The 16331-nt window shown below is 54.9% G+C and overlaps 2 protein-coding genes across 6 annotated transcripts; one reads left to right on the forward strand and one right to left on the reverse strand.

Annotated features, from left to right (window-relative positions):
• Positions 1-740: 740 nt before the first annotated feature.
• Positions 741-8981, reverse strand: RTN2 (reticulon 2). 4 transcript variants are annotated; one of them, XM_079907306.1, is made up of 10 exons: positions 8723-8981; positions 7013-7057; positions 6419-6889; positions 6053-6313; positions 3616-3823; positions 3106-3244; positions 2890-2959; positions 2717-2763; positions 1509-1567; positions 741-1236 (listed from the first exon to the last, which is right to left on the reverse strand). In XM_079907306.1, the coding sequence occupies exons 1-10, from the start codon at positions 8754-8756 to the stop codon at positions 1155-1157; spliced, it is 1416 nt and encodes a 471-aa protein (XP_079763432.1). In that variant the 5' UTR covers positions 8757-8981; the 3' UTR covers positions 741-1154. The 4 variants fall into 4 exon arrangements, with proteins under 4 accessions (XP_079763432.1, XP_079763434.1, XP_079763433.1 ...); XM_079907308.1 differs by lacking the exons at positions 6419-6889; positions 7013-7057; positions 8723-8981 and having other exon boundaries at positions 5943-6086; XM_079907307.1 differs by lacking the exons at positions 6053-6313; positions 6419-6889; positions 7013-7057; positions 8723-8981 and adding an exon at positions 5558-5767.
• Positions 8982-10071: 1090 nt separating this feature from the next.
• On the forward strand, positions 10072-13677 carry PPM1N (protein phosphatase, Mg2+/Mn2+ dependent 1N (putative)). 2 transcript variants are annotated; one of them, XM_079907549.1, is made up of 5 exons: positions 10072-11009; positions 11612-11729; positions 11808-11913; positions 11998-12058; positions 13216-13415. In XM_079907549.1, exons 1-5 carry the CDS (start codon positions 10095-10097, stop codon positions 13282-13284), a joined length of 1269 nt encoding a protein of 422 aa, XP_079763675.1. In that variant the 5' UTR covers positions 10072-10094; the 3' UTR covers positions 13285-13415. The 2 variants fall into 2 exon arrangements, with proteins under 2 accessions (XP_079763675.1, XP_079763674.1); XM_079907548.1 differs by lacking the exon at positions 11998-12058 and having other exon boundaries at positions 13302-13677.
• Positions 13678-16331: the final 2654 nt, after the last annotated feature.

The raw sequence follows: 16331 nt of genomic DNA on the forward strand, positions 1-16331 counted from the left end.
GTTTACTGGACATTTATTCTATGCCAGGCCCTGTAACAAGGGCTTTACATGTAGGTAGTTTATGGCGACAATTTTCTATTTGAGGAAATGAGCCTTCAAGAGGTGAGTTCACTTGCTCAGGGTTACGCAGCCAAAAAGTGAAGATGATTCAATCCAGGTCTGTCGGTCTTTAGACTCCAGTCTCCTGCCTCCTCCTCCCCCAATTTAGTTTTGGAAACTGAGGCCCAAAGAGGCCACGAGGCCCTATGCTTATTCCCAAGGCAGTTGGAATGGAGAGAAACGGGTGGAGAGGTTGGAAAGAGAGAAAAGACATGGCTTGCTGACTGACTAGATGTGGGGGGTGAGGGATTAGGAGTCCAGGGCCATACCTGGGTCTCTGGCTGGGCAGGAGGGGATGTCCCTGAGTAGGAAATCAGATAGGACAAGAAAGAGGTTTAGATGTGTTTGAGGGGGGAGTCTTCCATTAGGCAGTTGGATACATGGTTCTCGGACTCAGGTGAAATGGTTGCCCAGCAGGGAGAGTGTGGGGATCGACTCGCGATGTCTGCCTTGAGCACAGGCATGGAAAGTGGCTGTCAAGGTTTGGCTAGCCCTGGGATCAGCCAACTCTCAGATGGCAGAGGGGAAGTTTCTTCCTCCGCAGAGATGGGGAAGGTTCCTCCTTGAGTATCACTTACCTGCTTTTCAGTACAGGAAGGTGAAAACTGGACGGGGCTGGAAGCACAGGAGGCCTTGGGTTTTCCACAGAAGTCTTTATTACAGTGTAAATCCAAGCTCAGGCCTCCCCTGGGCCCCATGCAAAGCCCCAGCGTTGGGGCCAGTGGCATCCAGGAGACACCACCCCCTCACGGCGCCTCCAGCGGTGGGGTCCCGGAAGTGCAGGGCGTGTGCCCTATCTAGGCAACTACAAGTCCCAGCAGGCCCCGTGGCCAAGGTGCCTTGCCTTTCCAAGACTCCTAGAGCAGAGCCTCTTGGGAAATGTAGTCCTGGCCACTCAGGCAATTTGCGCAAACTCCCTGGTGTGAGCGATCCTGACACCCACTGGGAAATGGCTTGGGATGAGGCAGGGAGAGGGTGGGGATGGAAGGGAAATGGAGGAGGGCAGAGGGCTACAGGGGGTGGGGGCAGGCGTCCCGCAGGCAGAGGCACCCCTTTCATTCGGCTTTGGCTTTGGATCCGGAGACTGCGGCTGCTGCCGAGGCAAGGGCTCCGGTCCCTGGGAACTTAGCTCGGATCCTGAGGGAGAAACAGGTGGAGTCAAGGGGTGGGGCAAGCGACAGGATAAGTAGTATCTAGGAACTAAAAACTCGATGGAGGAACTGAGTGCTCAAGCCAGCCCCTGCCCTCCACCTACTGGCCTGCGATGGAACTGTCTCTCACCTTTTAAGAAAAGCAGGCACTCAGCCCCAGGAGACTTAGGGACAGGGAATATTGGGGGTGGGGGCGCGGAGGAGCATTCCCAAGTTTTCTCATTCCCCAGCCCATCCGTCTCTACCACATGCCCTTACTTAGCTTTGATGTGGCTCAACTGATTGGTCACCAATCCCACATACTGGTCAATCTGGGCCTGGGGAGACAAGAAGGGGTGAAAGGAGAGATTGGAGGGGGTTCTTCTCCCTAATTCATTAAGAAAGCTTCTTCCTCCCCCACCCCCAGATCAGGAGTTGGGAGGAGTGGCCCACCACTCCACCATCAACTCTAAACCTGATAAAATACCCTTGGAAATCAGAAGTCCAAGGTGAAGTGTCAAGTCAATTGGACCACACTCTGTGTGGGAAGTGATGTCAGGTAGACACACAAGAATCTGCCGGTGGCTTTGCGTCCTGGGAACTACTGTTAATCTTTGAGCGAGTTTTGTGTGTGTGTGTGTTTAGGGGCAGCATAAGAATAGAGGGTGTTAGTGTTGGTTGTCGCGTCCCTGAGTGGATTGATTTAAATATTAGTTTAATTCAGTGTTAACTGACTTTGTGAGCCTCAGCGATTCCAGCATGTGAGGGAGTTAGGGCTATCTCCCTGGCAGGAACATGTATCGTTTGGCTCTCAGCTGTGCCGGAGAATGTTAAAAATGGAATGTTGGTCCATCTGCCTGTCTCTGGATAGGATATATGTCAGTTGGCCCTGGTTCTGTCAGTGTTCTGGGCTGGGATGGGTGTCAGTCAGACCCAGACTATGTGTAGGGATAGATGGCGTCAGTCTGTCTGCAAATGGAATATGTGTTTGTCAGTCTCTGGTGGTATCAGGGGAGACAGGGTATCGGGGTATCAGGAGAAGGCATTCATCTGTCTGCCTGTTTCTGGCTAGAAAGAGTGTTGTTCAGCCTCGTGCTATGTCAGGGAGAGAAGACACCAGTCAGGCTGCCTCTCTGGAGGTAGGACGTGTCAAGGCAGACCTTGGATCATTGTTGGGGAGAAGCATCAGTTAGTCTACCTGCCTTGGGTTGGAATGTGTCAGATCCTGGCTCTGTCACGGGCCACCTATTGAAATGCCTGTCTCTGGCTGTGGAAACGTCTTAGGTAGACCCTAGCTGCATGGAGGAGGGGCAGCAGGCAGACCACCTGTGCCTAGCATGTGTCAGTCAGAGCCTGATTCTGTCAGGGGTGGGAACACCAGCTTGTCCTCCTGTCTCTGGCTGGGACATCTGTCACGGACCCCGGCTGTGTGTGTGTGGGGGGTGGTTTGGCCGGGGTACTACCAACTGAGGGCCTGTCGCACTTACCTGGTGCTGCCGGTACAGCAGAGGGACTGTGAATAAACCGATCACTCCTGCGGGCACAGAGATGGGGGTCAGGGCTCTCCAGGGAGATTAACAGCTCCATTCAGAGCCCTGTCCTCCAGCAGACCCCAGCAACCCACCTCCCCGCGCCGCCCCTCACAGCCTTCCCAGCTCACCCAGAATGAGAAGAGTCAAACCATTGAAGACGGCACCCACGAAGGTCAAGATGTAGAAGAGAAGGGCCAGCTGAAGGTGAGGGTCGGGGTCAGCAGAGTCTATGGGGTACACCCTGGGCTGGGAACTTCCCCAGCAATGGCCCTTCTCCCCTCCTCCCCCCAGGGGCAGGGAGTTGAATGTTGGGACCCAGGAGGGAGTGTGGGGCTTCAGGGCACCTTGAGGGAATCCACGAAGTCTTCTACCAGAAAGAAATGCCGCAGCTGCATGGCCGCAGAGACCACACAGGAGGCAATCTGTTGGGACATACGTTCTGTCTGCTCCCGAGTCAGTGTCAGGTCCACATCCAGGTAGGCCCTGAGAGAACAGAGGTGTGTGAGGCCACTCAATGGGTGGATGGGACCCAGGCTGAGGGGCGTGGCTGAGTCAAGGGCAAGAAGTGAGGGTTGGGGAGTAAGGCCAGGTGTAGCATGCTAGGGTGGAGGTCAGGGTCAGGAGACGGGATCAAGGATTAAGGGTAAGAGGTTAGGGTCTGAGGTTACGGCTGGAAGTCAAGGGTCAGAGTCTGGTTTAATGTCAGGGTCAGGCTGGAGTCAGGAACAGGAACAGGATGGGTCAGGGCCAGGGTGAGAAGTCAGTGCCTGATCTGAGGTCATGGGTCATGACTTAGGGTCAGCGCTGAGGTCTGGACAGAGGTCAGGTTTGGGGGCCAGGCTGCAGGCTCTCACTGGAAGGGGTTGGCGCCGTCTCCCCGGTGCACGGCCTGCAGCACTTTTCGGTAAACCCTGAGAGAGATGGTGCCGCAGAGCAGCAACAGGGCCACGTGGGCCGCCACGGACACGATGCTAAAACGCAGGAGGCTGAGCAGGGAGACCATGAGGCCTGTGAAGACCACTCCCGACGTCCTCGTGTCCTTCCAGTACAGCAGGTCTGCCACTGTGGAGGGAGGGGGCGGCAATCAGGCTGGGGTTTGGAGCTGGCCTGGCTGACCTCCTGACCTCCTATTTCCTGTCTCGGGGCCGAAACATCACCTCTCGACACACCTGTCAGAGCCTTAACCCAATTTCCAGATTTTTATTTATCTTCTTTTATTCCATGCTTGCCTCCTGGAAAACCCAAGTTAACTGTCTAGCAAGGCCCCTCAAGCTTACTCCTGCCCATAGATAATGTGTGAACACAATTTTGGGTGAAAAATCAATCTTCTGCATCATGCATATCTCACTCTATTTTCCTCCTAGAATTCCCTCCTAGTCAACGGGAATAGCTATTAATTCATTCATTTTAAGGGCTACACGATATTCCATGGTGTGGCTACACCATCATTCATTTTATTCAACCATGCAGCTATTGCTGGGTCGTTTACTCTGTTTCCTCCCCCATCCTCTTCCCTGACAGTACTACAAGGACCAGCCTCCTGCAGATATTCTTACCTCCGGGAGGTTCTATTTCTGAGATAGAGTGCCAGGGGTCGAATCGCTGGGTGGACTAAGTATGTATTTTTGAATGTCGTAATTATTATCAGATTGCTTACTAGCAAGACTGTAACAATCCTTATTTCTATGAGCAACACGCAAGTGATCTTTTCCCAGCATCCTGCCCAGCAATGGGTGTTACTGTTCTTTTTATTTTTTGCACCCTGACAGGTGTAAAGTCACATCTCCTTGATACCCCTACCAACACAAACATCGAAGTCCTAAATGTATTAATAACATCATCCTCCTTCTTAGGCCCTAACTCAAACTTCTGACCCCTTTCAGAGATCCTAAACTCACCTCCCAAGCCCAGCCTCTGTCCTGATCAGTGACCTTTGGACCTCAACCTTTCATCTCACTCATCTTAACTTTTAACAGCCGTCCCTATAATCGGCTCTGCTTTGAGCCCTGAACTGAGAGCCCAGTACCCTGCCATCTATTTCCAGACAGTCTCCATCCTCCCACCCTTAACTCCAATCAAACTGACCCATCCCAACCAGTCCCCCTCAGAGTCTGACTCTCCTCACTTCTGTATCTTCCCTATGCACATCCTCCCGTCTACCTCTAACTAGGGTAGACCTCCCCTCAACCCCTCCCCTGCAGGCTCCCCAAAGCCTGAGCCAGTGGTGGGGGAGGGGCCGGGTCGCCTGAGGCGGGGTCTAAGTTTAGGCACGATGGGGGGAGGGTGCCTCTCAGGCAGCTGTGCTGGCCTGTCCAGCTACTGAGTGACAGCACCGCCTGGGCCTGAGGCTGGGGGAGGGGGCCTCGCTGCTCTTGGGCCCCAAAGCTCCGGCTCGAGAGAGAGGGAACCCCATACTCCCTCCACGCCCTCCCTAGACACCCCCGCAGCCCCTCTGCCCCAGCCTGCCGCTCTGGGGAATCTGGGACCAAGAGGAAACATCCCCCAGATTTGAGGGCGATAAAAGTGAATCTGGGTCCCTTTCCACGGTCCCCCAGCGCCCGCGTTCCAACCCGCCCCGAAAGCCCACCTTTACTCCCCATCTCGGCTCCGAGTGAGAGGCTACAGACACTGCTGCTTCTCAGGGATTTTGCCCACTTCAGTGGAACCCGGAGGGAGGGAGTAAGGGGGCGGGGCCCCTTTGTACCCAGCCAATGACTCTCCATTGCGGTGGGAACAATTCCAAAACGGGGTGGCTCTCTTTGTAAACAGCCCAAAGCAGTGATGTCTATAACCTACCTATAGGAACCGTTCGTGGAGGCTGAGCATACTTTAAAGTAAGGCGGGGTCTATTTACAATTGGCCAATTCATGTGGTCAGGGAAGAGGAGAGTTTTTAAAACGCACGGAGTTTACTTTTACTTGCCCGGTGGCCACATTCAGAAAAGAGCATTATTTTTTCAGGGATTTGGCCTGTCCAAAATCAGCCTCTAGGGGGAGCACTCCAAAAGAGGGATTATTTTTTAGCAATTAGCCAATCCTAATGCTTCTTCCAACTTCTCAGGTGGGAGGGCTAACTTCTCAAGTGGGCGGGGGAACCATTTAAAAAGAGCCAATAGCAATCTCAGGTAACGGGAAAATTTTTTTAAAGGGTGGAGTTTACAATGTCTTGCCAGTAGCAATACCTCCTCGCTTCTCCATTCTCCTCCCTTCCTTCCAGAGGATGGTCCCTTTTAAAAATCAATCCTCCACCCTCGCTGTAGTCCAAAGGAGCACGTTCCCTCATGCACTTTACCTAGAAAGTGTGGTTCCAATGTGAATTCTGATTGGTCCGTGCTATCGAGGCGCTGCCCCGTGATTGGCTCCCGCTCCAGCCCTCCCCACGGCTCTTCCTCCTCCTTCTTGTCCAGCGAGGGCTCATCTGGCCAAGAGTTCGAATCCCGAGATCGATGTGGAGATGGGGTACGGGCCTGAGGGATTCCAGAGCCAGGGCTGGGCTGTGGAGTCAAGACTTCGGGCAGTGAGGACTGAGCGAGTCCGAGTTGTAGGTCCAGTTCTGGTGCGTTAGAGAGAGAAGGCTGTGAGCTTTCACCATGGAGGTGCCCTAAGGAGAGACCACCCACCCCTGGTGGCTTTTGTCCCAGCACCTGGGACATCTCACCTTTCCCAGCCTCTCCAACCTCTGATCCGTCGGGCTCTTCGTCATCCAGCGGGGTGGAGCTACTGGTGGCAGAGTCTTCCCCGGACCCTGCTCCCCGGGCCGCCCAGCCCACTTGGTCCAGTTGGAGCCCCAGGTCCTCCAGGGGGCGCTCAGCTGGAGGGGCAGAATCGGGGTGACCACGGCGCCCAGGCTCCGGGGATTGGCTCAGGCTGGGGATGCTCTCCAAGCTGTCGCCCAGGCCAGGTTGCGGGGGCGGCTCTCGCGGCTCCGAGACTGAGCGGCCCTGGGGCCGTGGGCGGCGAGCAGCTGAATCCCTGCGGGCCCCAGAGCCCAGCACGCCATCGAAGGCGATGTAGGAGAAGGTCAGCTCCCGGGGAGTGCCCCAGTCCTGCGATGTGGTCTCCTCCTCGTCTTCCTCTGAGAATTCCCGGGCTGTATGCAGCTCCCGAAAATCCGAGTCGTCGTTCCCTCCTGCCATGAGCAAAGGAGGGCATGAACTCCTCTGACCAAGACCCTAGCCCACTCCCCTTAACCCCTTTACCCAGCTCTGAGCCCCCTTCAAGTCCCACTCTCACACCCTCCCTCTCTGCTTACCTTCTGTGGAGTCAGGAGTAGAGGAAGCTGTAGACGGAGCTTCTTCTGCAAGAGGGAAAGAATCAAAGACTCTTAGAAGCTTAGATTGCCCGAGTTACAGAAGTAGTGTGCTAGTCCTGGAAACCTGTCTGAATTAAGGAACCTTAGAGTTTTAATTACAGGACCTCTAGAACATTCTGTATACAGACTGTAAAACCTTAGTATCCCTGCTGTCTGAAGCTCAGTCTTAGAAGTTCAAATCCAGGAATCTCGATCTTAGTGTCTTTAAATTAGGGATTTTAGGAGGCTTCAATTAATTAATTCTTTCAACAACCATTAACTGAGTGTTTAATACATGCCAGGCACTGTTTTAGATCCTGAGGATACAACTGTGAACAAAACAGACAAAATGTCTAGTCTCATAGAGCTTACACTCTATAGGGGAGATAGACAGTAACAATTAAACTTATGATGTTGGGTGCTAAGTGTGTGGAGAAAAATTAAGGTAAGGGAAGAGAAAGTAAGGGGGTGCTATTTCAGACAGGTTGGTGAGGAAGACTTCCCGGATGCCATTTGAACAGAAACCTGAATGATGTGAGGAAACCATGCGGATATCTAGGGAAGCGTCTTCCAGGCAGAGGGAAAAGCCAGTGCAAAGGCCCTGAGGCAAGCACTAAGCTTTGCATATCTGAGGAACTGAGAAGTGTGCAGATGGGACTGGAACAGGGTGACTGATGGGGAGATGGAAGGGAGATGAGGGCAGAGAGGAAAGGCGGGGTGGGGTGGGGGTGGGGAGATCACGTAGGGCTTTCCTTTGTAAGCCCAGGTAAGGATAAGATATTAGAATGTTGGGATGATACTCTAAAATGTTCAAATAACAAATTCTCAGAATTTTGGCATGTTGACTCCCAAGACGTGCAAGTGGCTAGGTCGGCGTTGCAATCCCCAGCTGTCAGAACCATAGGGGTGTGAGACAGAGCATGTTAGACAAGGACTGTTAGAGCCCTGGGCTCAGAAATCATAAGGCTCAGGCAAGGCGTTTTCAATTATGGAATTCAGCCTCTCAGAGTTAGCTTGGGGCTTTGCCTACAGGAGATGCTCAGTACCGTTTGGAGATTGAAATCAGATGCCCCCCCGCCCCCACCTCGTTTCTTCAGCTAGGGAATAGGAGGCCAGGAGTCAGAGACCTGGAGTGGTAAAACCTAAGGACCCAGGAGTCCTAGTCCCAACCCAGGGATGGCTGTATCCCGGGGACAGGGGATTGTACAATTCGGGCGAGGTCGGGGCTGCCTCTGAGTCTGGGGAGAAAACGGAGGTGGGATGCGAAGATGGGTGATGCGGGGGAAGGGGGGAGTCAGACCCTCTTCTCCATCGTGGCTCTACGCCTCTATTCGAATCCCCTCACCGCTGGCTGTGGCCAGCACCAGGGCGAGGGGACAGCTCCCGGAGAGCTTCCTCATCCCCGGGCGGAGCCCCGGGGCACATTCAAGGGCCCAGAGCGCCCCCCGTCGGCTATCTCAGTGCCCCCAGCCTCTGCCCAGTCTCACTCAGGTTGTCCGGGTCAAGTCGCCCCCATCGCCGCTAGAACACGGTGGGGAGGGAGAGCTTCCTTTGTCTCCTTCGCTTCCTCCCCATCTCGGCTCTCCCGCGGCCCAGGTCGGAGGGGAAACCGGGGAGGAGCCCACCCGGGCCTCTGGGCCCCACACCAGGCCTGAGCCTCCCCCTACTCACTGCAGTGGGCGAAGACCGGCAGGACCTGCCCCATGGCCCCCTTCGGGCCTGCATCGGGACCCCCGCCCACTCCGGCCACGCCGCCCTGGGCCTGGGGCCGCGAGCGCTCATCTCCGCCGCGCCCAGGACGCCGCCGCCGCCATCCTCGCTGCCTCCTCCTCCCGGGCCGCTCCAGCAGCCGCCACAGCCGCCGCCACCACCGCCGCCGCCGCCGCCGCCGCCCTCGGTTCGGCTCAGCGGTGGCGGGCGGGGCCGCTGTGGGGCGACTGCAGCGCGGGGCCCGGGGGCGGGGCCAGAGAACGGGGGGCGGAACATGAGGGAGGGCGAGGGGGAGGGGAAACACCCGGGAGGCTGGAGGTGGGCGTGGCCTTCCTAATAGAGGGGCGGAGCTAGGACCGTAGGCTACCCGTCGAGAAGGCCTGGAAGGCGGTCTGAAGGGCGGGGTCTAGGCAGAAGAGGGCGGGGCCTTTAGGGGGAGAGAAGCGGGACCGAGGGTAGCGTGAGGGGCTCCGGGAAATGATGATGAAGGAGCCTAGGCGGAGAGGATGGGGGCGTGGATCTCAGAGTGGGTTGGGGTGGAGCTAGAGGTGGCATTGAGGGGAGGATATAAAGATTTTACCGCTGAGAGGTAGAGGTATAAGCCTAGATTCTCAATGGGAGTGGGAAAGGGGGCGGGGAGAAACTACTCGGAAAGTTTTGAGACAAGGGGAGGAACTCAGACTTGGGGAGGTTTAAGCCAATTTAGAATTGTTCTAAATTGGGTGGGGTCAGTCCGAGACTGAGGAGCTAGAGGCGTGGCCTAGAGGGAATAGGGCAGAACAATCAAGGGTGGTGGTGCTGCCCAGAAGGTGAGCTGAACCTGGAGTGAGGCGAGGAGAGGGGAGGGGTCGAAATAACAAGATTAAGCATGTAAAGCTTTTGGAACCCGGATGGGACCACTGATGTGGGCAGGGATTGAACAGAGTCGGGCTGGGCAGCCGAAGCCGAGTGTTGTGTTGAGAAAACGGATTCTAGAGATTGTTTCCTTGTAACACTGTTTACTTCTGTGACTCAGTTTCCTCTTCGGTAAATTGGAGATGATGATGTATAACAGTGTGTAGCTCATGGTAAACGCTAGTTTGGTACTATTATCTTTTTTCCCTGACCCAAACCCCAATCCTCACTTTGAAAGTGCGGAAGAGAGGAGAACGAAGAGTTCAATCCCTTCTAGTGATTCGACTTGAGTGCAAGTCAAGGGCATAGGAAGGAGATTTAGGTGGTTTAAAATTTCACAGTGCAGAGGATTAGTGGAGGTGACGGGGGCGGGGTTGCGGGGTTGCGGGGCTGTTAGCAGGTGCAGAGGGTGGAGCTTTCCTGATCCCCAGGCTGAAGGATGGCGGCCCTTGCCCGCCTGCTGGAACGTCTCCTCTGGCCAGCTCGCAAGCAAGAGAGGGTGGAGGAGGCAGAGGAGAGGCGCAGCTCTCCCGACGGGCCTCAGTCCCTCCTGGACGCGCCGCGATGCGCCCAGCGGCCGCACGGGGGTGCGGCGGCGTCTTGGGGCTTGAGCTTCGGGGCGAGCGCAGTGCAAGGGTGGCGCGCACACATGGAGGACGCGCATTGCGCTTGGCTTGAGCTACCCGGGCTGGGCCCGGGCTGGGCTTTCTTCGCGATCCTCGACGGCCACGGTGGGACGAGAGCCGCCCTCTTCGGTGCGCGCCACCTGCCGGGCTACGTGCTCGAGGCGCTGGGCCCAGCGCCCGGCGAGCCCGAGGGCGTGTGCGAAGCACTGCGCCGCGCCTTTCTGAGCGCAGACGCACGCCTGCGCGCGCTCTGGCCCCGCGGCGAGCCGGGAGGCTCCACCGCCTTGGCGTTGCTGGTTTCCCCGCACTTTCTGTACCTGGCGCACTGCGGTGACTCCCGCGCGGTGCTGAGTCGCGCCGGCGCCGTGGCCTTCATCACCGAAGACCATCGGCCCCTCCATCCCCGGGAACGCGAGCGCATCCATGACGCGGGCGGCACCATCAGCCGCCGGCGCCTCGAGGGCTCTCTGGCAGTGTCCCGAGCACTGGGAGACTTTGCCTACAAAGAGGCTCCGGGAAGGCCCCCTGAACTGCAGCTCGTTTCCGCGGAGCCTGAAGTGACCGCCCTGGCACGCCGAGCAGAGGACGAATTCATGCTCCTGGCCTCTGATGGTGTGTGGGACGCCATGTCTGGCTCTGCCCTGGCGGGACTGGTGGCGTCTCGCCTCTGCTTGGGCTTGGCCCCACAGCTTCTCTGCGCGCAGCTGTTGGACACGTGTCTTTGCAAGGTCCTGGGGGCGGGGCTTGAGATCTTAGAGGGAAGAACCTAAGGGATTTAGTGGGGAGGAGCTTTGATGCAGAGGCAAGAGTAAAACTAGAAAAGGAGAGGTGGGACTCCAAATAGGGGACGGGGCCTGCTGGAACGGGGCAGGGCCAAAACGTGCAGGGAGCGGAGACTGAGGGAAGCCTTGAGACAAGACGGAAGAGTTGTAGTTCTCGATAGATAAGTGGGAGGGATTTACGAGGAAGGGCGTGGTCTTTTGGAATGGGACAGCCCTTAGACCTAAAGATGGGTCCTGAGGTGTGACTAGTGGCTGAAGGAAGAACAGCTCAACAGCAGAGTGGGAGGAGCTTTGGAAAAGGGAAGTGGCTCTGTTTAATAGGGTGGTGCTAGGACAGTGAGAGGGCGTGGTCTAAGGAATTGGTCCTCGTGAGAGGCCTGGTTTAGACTGACAGAAGGGTGGGACTTTAGAGATATGGGCATAACCAGATTGGGAAGGGGGCACTAGAGCAAGGGGAGTGTTGGGAAACTCTGTTTCCTAGGGCATGGAGCCCTGTGCTGGGCATTCAACCGTGTTCCACCAGGCTCCCTTTTCTCTGCCTTCTCCAGGGAAGCCTGGACAACATGACTTGCATCCTGGTCTGCTTCCCGGGGGCCCCCAGGCCTTGTGAGGAGGCCATCAGGAAGGAGCTAGTGCTGGACGCAGCCCTGGGACGCAGGGTTGCAGGTGAGCAGGTGCCAGGAGCCCGGCGGAAGGGGTGGTCAGCAAGCAGGGTAACTCTCACAGTCCTTGCCTCCTTTTCAGAGCTGTGTGCCTTTGGCCAGGAGCCCCCCAGCTTGAACACAGTTTTCAGGACTTTGGCCTCTGAGGACATCCCGGATTTACCTCCTGGGGGAGGGCTCCACTGCAAGTGAGTTGGGGTGGGGTGGGGTGGAATGGGAGGGTGGGTGGTAGGAGGAGGGTCCCCTCCTGAGGGACTTCCTTTGCTCTCCAGGGCCACAGTCATCGCTGACGCTTACTCTCAGTTCTGCCAGGCCTCAGGAGAGCGCTGGGTGGTAAGGACCCTGTGTTCTTGAATGTTTCTCTTAGAAGCATGTAATTCAGCGCCCCCCCTCATGCCACCTCTTTAAGTGATGGGGAAATTGAGGCCAGAGGGGACAGGAATTTACCTGATATAGTAATAAATTCTCACACCTGGTCCTGTGCTAGGCATGATGGTTGGTGCGGCGGGGGGAGCGGGCGGTGGTGATGCAGAAGCAGAGGAGAAGGGATTGTGCGTCTCCTCCAAGAAGTGTGCCCCCTACATTGCTTTGTGAAGCCCCACCATCCCAAGCACCACCCCTTCCATCCAGAAATAAGGCAGAAAAACTCAAGGGATGTTGATGACCGATACCAAGGGCTAACTGCACTGCAGAGACCACCAGGACATCTCTGCGGGTGGCCCAGGTCTTAGAGGAGAGAGGTTGTGAATTAGGCCCAGATAGCCTATTTAAAGATGTCCAAGGAGGTGGTGAGTGGAGCCACATAAACTAAGGTATGGGGTGGGGGACTGGGAGGAAATGTGAGGGAGGAAACCAGAAGGCCTTTGCAGGGCAGAGAAGGGAGTTGGGTTATTACCAATCGGGGCGGGGGGTGGGGGTGTTTGGTGACGGTTTCTCAGCAGCGGAAAGGAGGTCTTTGTCAGGATTCTTTTGAGTTGTGAGTGACAGAAACCCCATTCAACCTGGGAAGACAAACCAGGGAGTTTACTGGGCCATGTAATTGAAGAGTACAGGGACTTGAGGCATGACTGCATCCGGTTGTCAGATGATGTCATCAGGAACTGTCTTAGTTTTCCTTTCTCTGAGTTGGCTTCATTCCCAGGCAGCGTCTCCACATGAGGTAGCAGAGAGTTGCTGCTCCATCCCCAGTGGGGAGAGCACGCCAGTTTCCCAGTAGTTGCAGCCCTGCTTCCAGAGCTGGTTCTCATTGGCCACACTGGGTCATGTGCCTGACCAGTCTCTGTGTCTCTGATTGGCCGGGCTGGGGTCACAGGCCCATCCTCTAGCGCTTGGCCTTGGGGTCCACTCCACCCAAAACTGAGGAAATGAGAGATAGGGAATGCTGGTTCCTCAAAGGAAAAATAGGAATGGTGCTTCCAGAATACAGGGGAGTAAATGCTGAGGGGCAAGAAGGGGTTCCTATTCACCATCTTCCACATTTTGTGTTACAGATGGGGCAGAATGGGGCTGAGAAGCCCACTGGCACCCATTCAAGCTCTGCCTTGGACTTGGAGGCCTGACAGCTGTCATCCTTTAGGGACCCTCTGCCCAGCTGGGGCCTCAATGGAATTAAGGAAGAAAACTCCCCTTCCCCAGCTATGCAGACTAGCGGAAGGAAGAGAAACCAATGGAGGAACCCCAGAATGTTTATTTCCCTTTCTCCTACTTCCCTCTCATAAGACAGAAAGTCTTATGAGAGAGGGGAAATTCCGCCGACCAGCTAGACCCAAAAAAAAAAAAAACCAAAAAAACCCCAAACCTCAAAACCCCAAAACTAAATGTCTTTGAAATATTTCGAGCTGAATGGACCCTGAAAATCACCCAGTTCAATAACCTTCTCTTCCCTTCCTATTTTTCATCTGTTTGGAGGGGAGGTAGGGGAAACTTTTTACAATTAAATTTTAATTACATAATTCAAAATACATTTTTCTTGTGGAAAAAACCCCGCACACACGATTTGCCCAGTCATTTGGCAAATACGTATGGGGCATCTGCTATGTGCAAGGCCCTGCTCAGGCCATCAACCTGGCAGACCCACTGAGGTTTCTGCCCCTGGAACCACCTAGTGTGTGGGGTGGAGTGGGGGAGGGACAGCAAACAAGGGAACCTGTAAATAAGGTCATCTCAGACACTGACAAGTATCTCAAGGAAAATGAAACTGGGGGACGTGATAAGAAAATGTCTTAGGGGAGCTATGCTGGGTTTTTTACATTGTTATTTTTTGAATGGGTGGTAAGTTCACTTAGTTTGAAATTCAAAGGGCACAAAACGGTATACAATGAAGTCTCTCTCCATCCCTCACCCACTGCCACTCCATTTTCCACCTGGGGATGGTTGCTTTAGACGGGGGTCAGTGAAGACCTCTGAGGAGGGGACAACTGAGCAGGAACCTAACAGAGAACTCGCCAGCCATGCAAAAACCGCAGGGAAGAGGGTCCCAAGGCAGAAGGAACAGCCAGTGTGAAAGCCTAGAGGCAGGATTGAACTCAGCATTTTCAAGATGAGGCTTGAGATTATGACCATCAGACTCTCCACGATCCCATTCTGTGTCCTACTGGTAACGCCTGCAGTGAGTTTGGAGTGGATTTTTCAAGACCTTTTATTGGGCATGTACACACATGTATATGGTACCTTAGGTGTCTCCTTGATTTTTTTCATACCCTATGTATCATTTGGCAATTTGTTTCCTTTTACTCAATAATGTGTTGGAAACTTCTTTCATGCCACTCACACACCTCACTCTTTTTAGCTGCTACTCAGCACTTCAGACAAGAGACGGATGGTTTCACCATCCGTCATCCTCTTGATGGGTATTTAGGTTGTTTCCAATTTCTTGCCCTTACGTCACTGCTGCCGTAAAGATCCTTGATCAGGCTCCTGTGTACATATGCAGGAGTTTCTCTAGTGCAGGGGTCTTGCTACCTGTTTGGTACAGCACTTGGGCTAAGAATGGTTTTTACATTTTTAAAGGGCTGTAAAAAAATATGCAAAAGAGGCCCTATGTTTAATATGCCTAAAGTATTTACTATTTGGACATTTATAGAAAAAGTTTGCTGACTATAGTGTAGGTGGCACACAGAAGCACCACCCCTCCCATTTCACAGATGGGAAAGCTGAGACCCAGAGAGGAGAAAGGACTTGCCCATGGTCACACAGAACTGGGGTTTTCATGCAGTTGGATAAATGTAAATACGTGTTGAGCTGCTGTTCTGGGCCTGGCTGGGTTAGTAAGGCTCAGAAATTGATTAAGTCTACCTCTGTCCCCAAAGAACTCAGTCTGAGGAGACACACAGAGAAACAATTATAACCTACCATAGATCAGGGTTCAAGGTTTCCCAGAGTGGGGTGGATAAGGGGAGAGGATTACTCCATTCTTTAGAGAAGAATTAATGTCAGAGCATGGCCTAGAAGAATGAGGTGAAGGAGATCAGGAACGGCACCCAGCAGCAGATTCCTCTTGGAAAAAAAAGCCTGGGAATCTTGATTCCCTCACCTAGTCAGCTGGGCCCCAAGAGTTGTTTTACACTCATACCTTGCACCACTGGAGTCCTGGTGGCTCAGGCAAGAGGGCTATACCCCAGATTTACTTCCTGCCTCCAGGCCTCAATTTATCCATTTCTAAATGTCGAACTGATTCCCCAGTTTCCTGCCCCAGCCTAAGGCACCTTACCCAGGCCAGGTGGCGCTCTACGAGAGGGGCGTGAACATATTGGTGACGTCACGTAAGGCGGAGTCTGCAGGACCAGTGGCGGAAGCCTGGGAGGGTGTTGGGGCTCAGCCCGAATCTGGCGCGTGGGGGGAGGGGGCTCCCGGGAGCCGGCTTAGGGAGGGTCCCCCACCTCCGTTCCCTCGGATTGCTGGATGATCCCACCATCCTCCGCAGACGAAACTGAGTCACGGCGGGGCGTGCGTGGAGAGGGGACAAGGGGCCTTATTCACACAGGGACTGGGAGTCCCATTCCCACCGAGGTCCAGCGCCGCACACACACACCCCATAACCCCCACCCCCACCCCCGCCTCGCCCCACACACACCCTGCGGCTGTGAGTCAGCGGCCAGCCGCGCCCCCTCGGCCCACTTCCTCCTCACCTTCCCAGGGCGGGCGGAGCGGGGGGGGGGCAGTGAGAGGAGTGGGCCCCCTCCCCACCCATTCCGCTCTTCGGCGGGGGAGGGGGTTCGCCCCTTAGTAATCCCTCATAAATTGGTGGAGAGAGACCGTTGAGGGCTCCGAAGGCAGGATTTAAGGGACAAAATTTGAGAGAATCTATGCTTGACCAGAAGGTCCTCTTCGCCCCCCAAACTGAGTAGAATGTAAAGAAATGGAGAAGTCGATGGGGAGGGTGAGAAGAAATTGTGCCCCCATTGATATTCCCCTAAGAATTTCCATCGTGGGAGAGAACGAAGGATCAAGGAAGAATCCCTTCCCCTCCATCAAACTTCCCCTCTAATTTGGGGGGGGTGACCCCCAGAGTGTATCGCTATGCAGTAACGTTGGGGAAGAGGGAAATAGCGGAAGTCTAAGGTTCCGCGTTGCCCTTTTAAGCACCCTCCACCCCCCTCAACCTCAC

Source organism: Stenella coeruleoalba (genome assembly GCF_951394435.1).
Source record: "Stenella coeruleoalba genome assembly, chromosome: 20".
NCBI classification, from domain to species: Eukaryota; Metazoa; Chordata; class Mammalia; order Artiodactyla; family Delphinidae; genus Stenella; species Stenella coeruleoalba.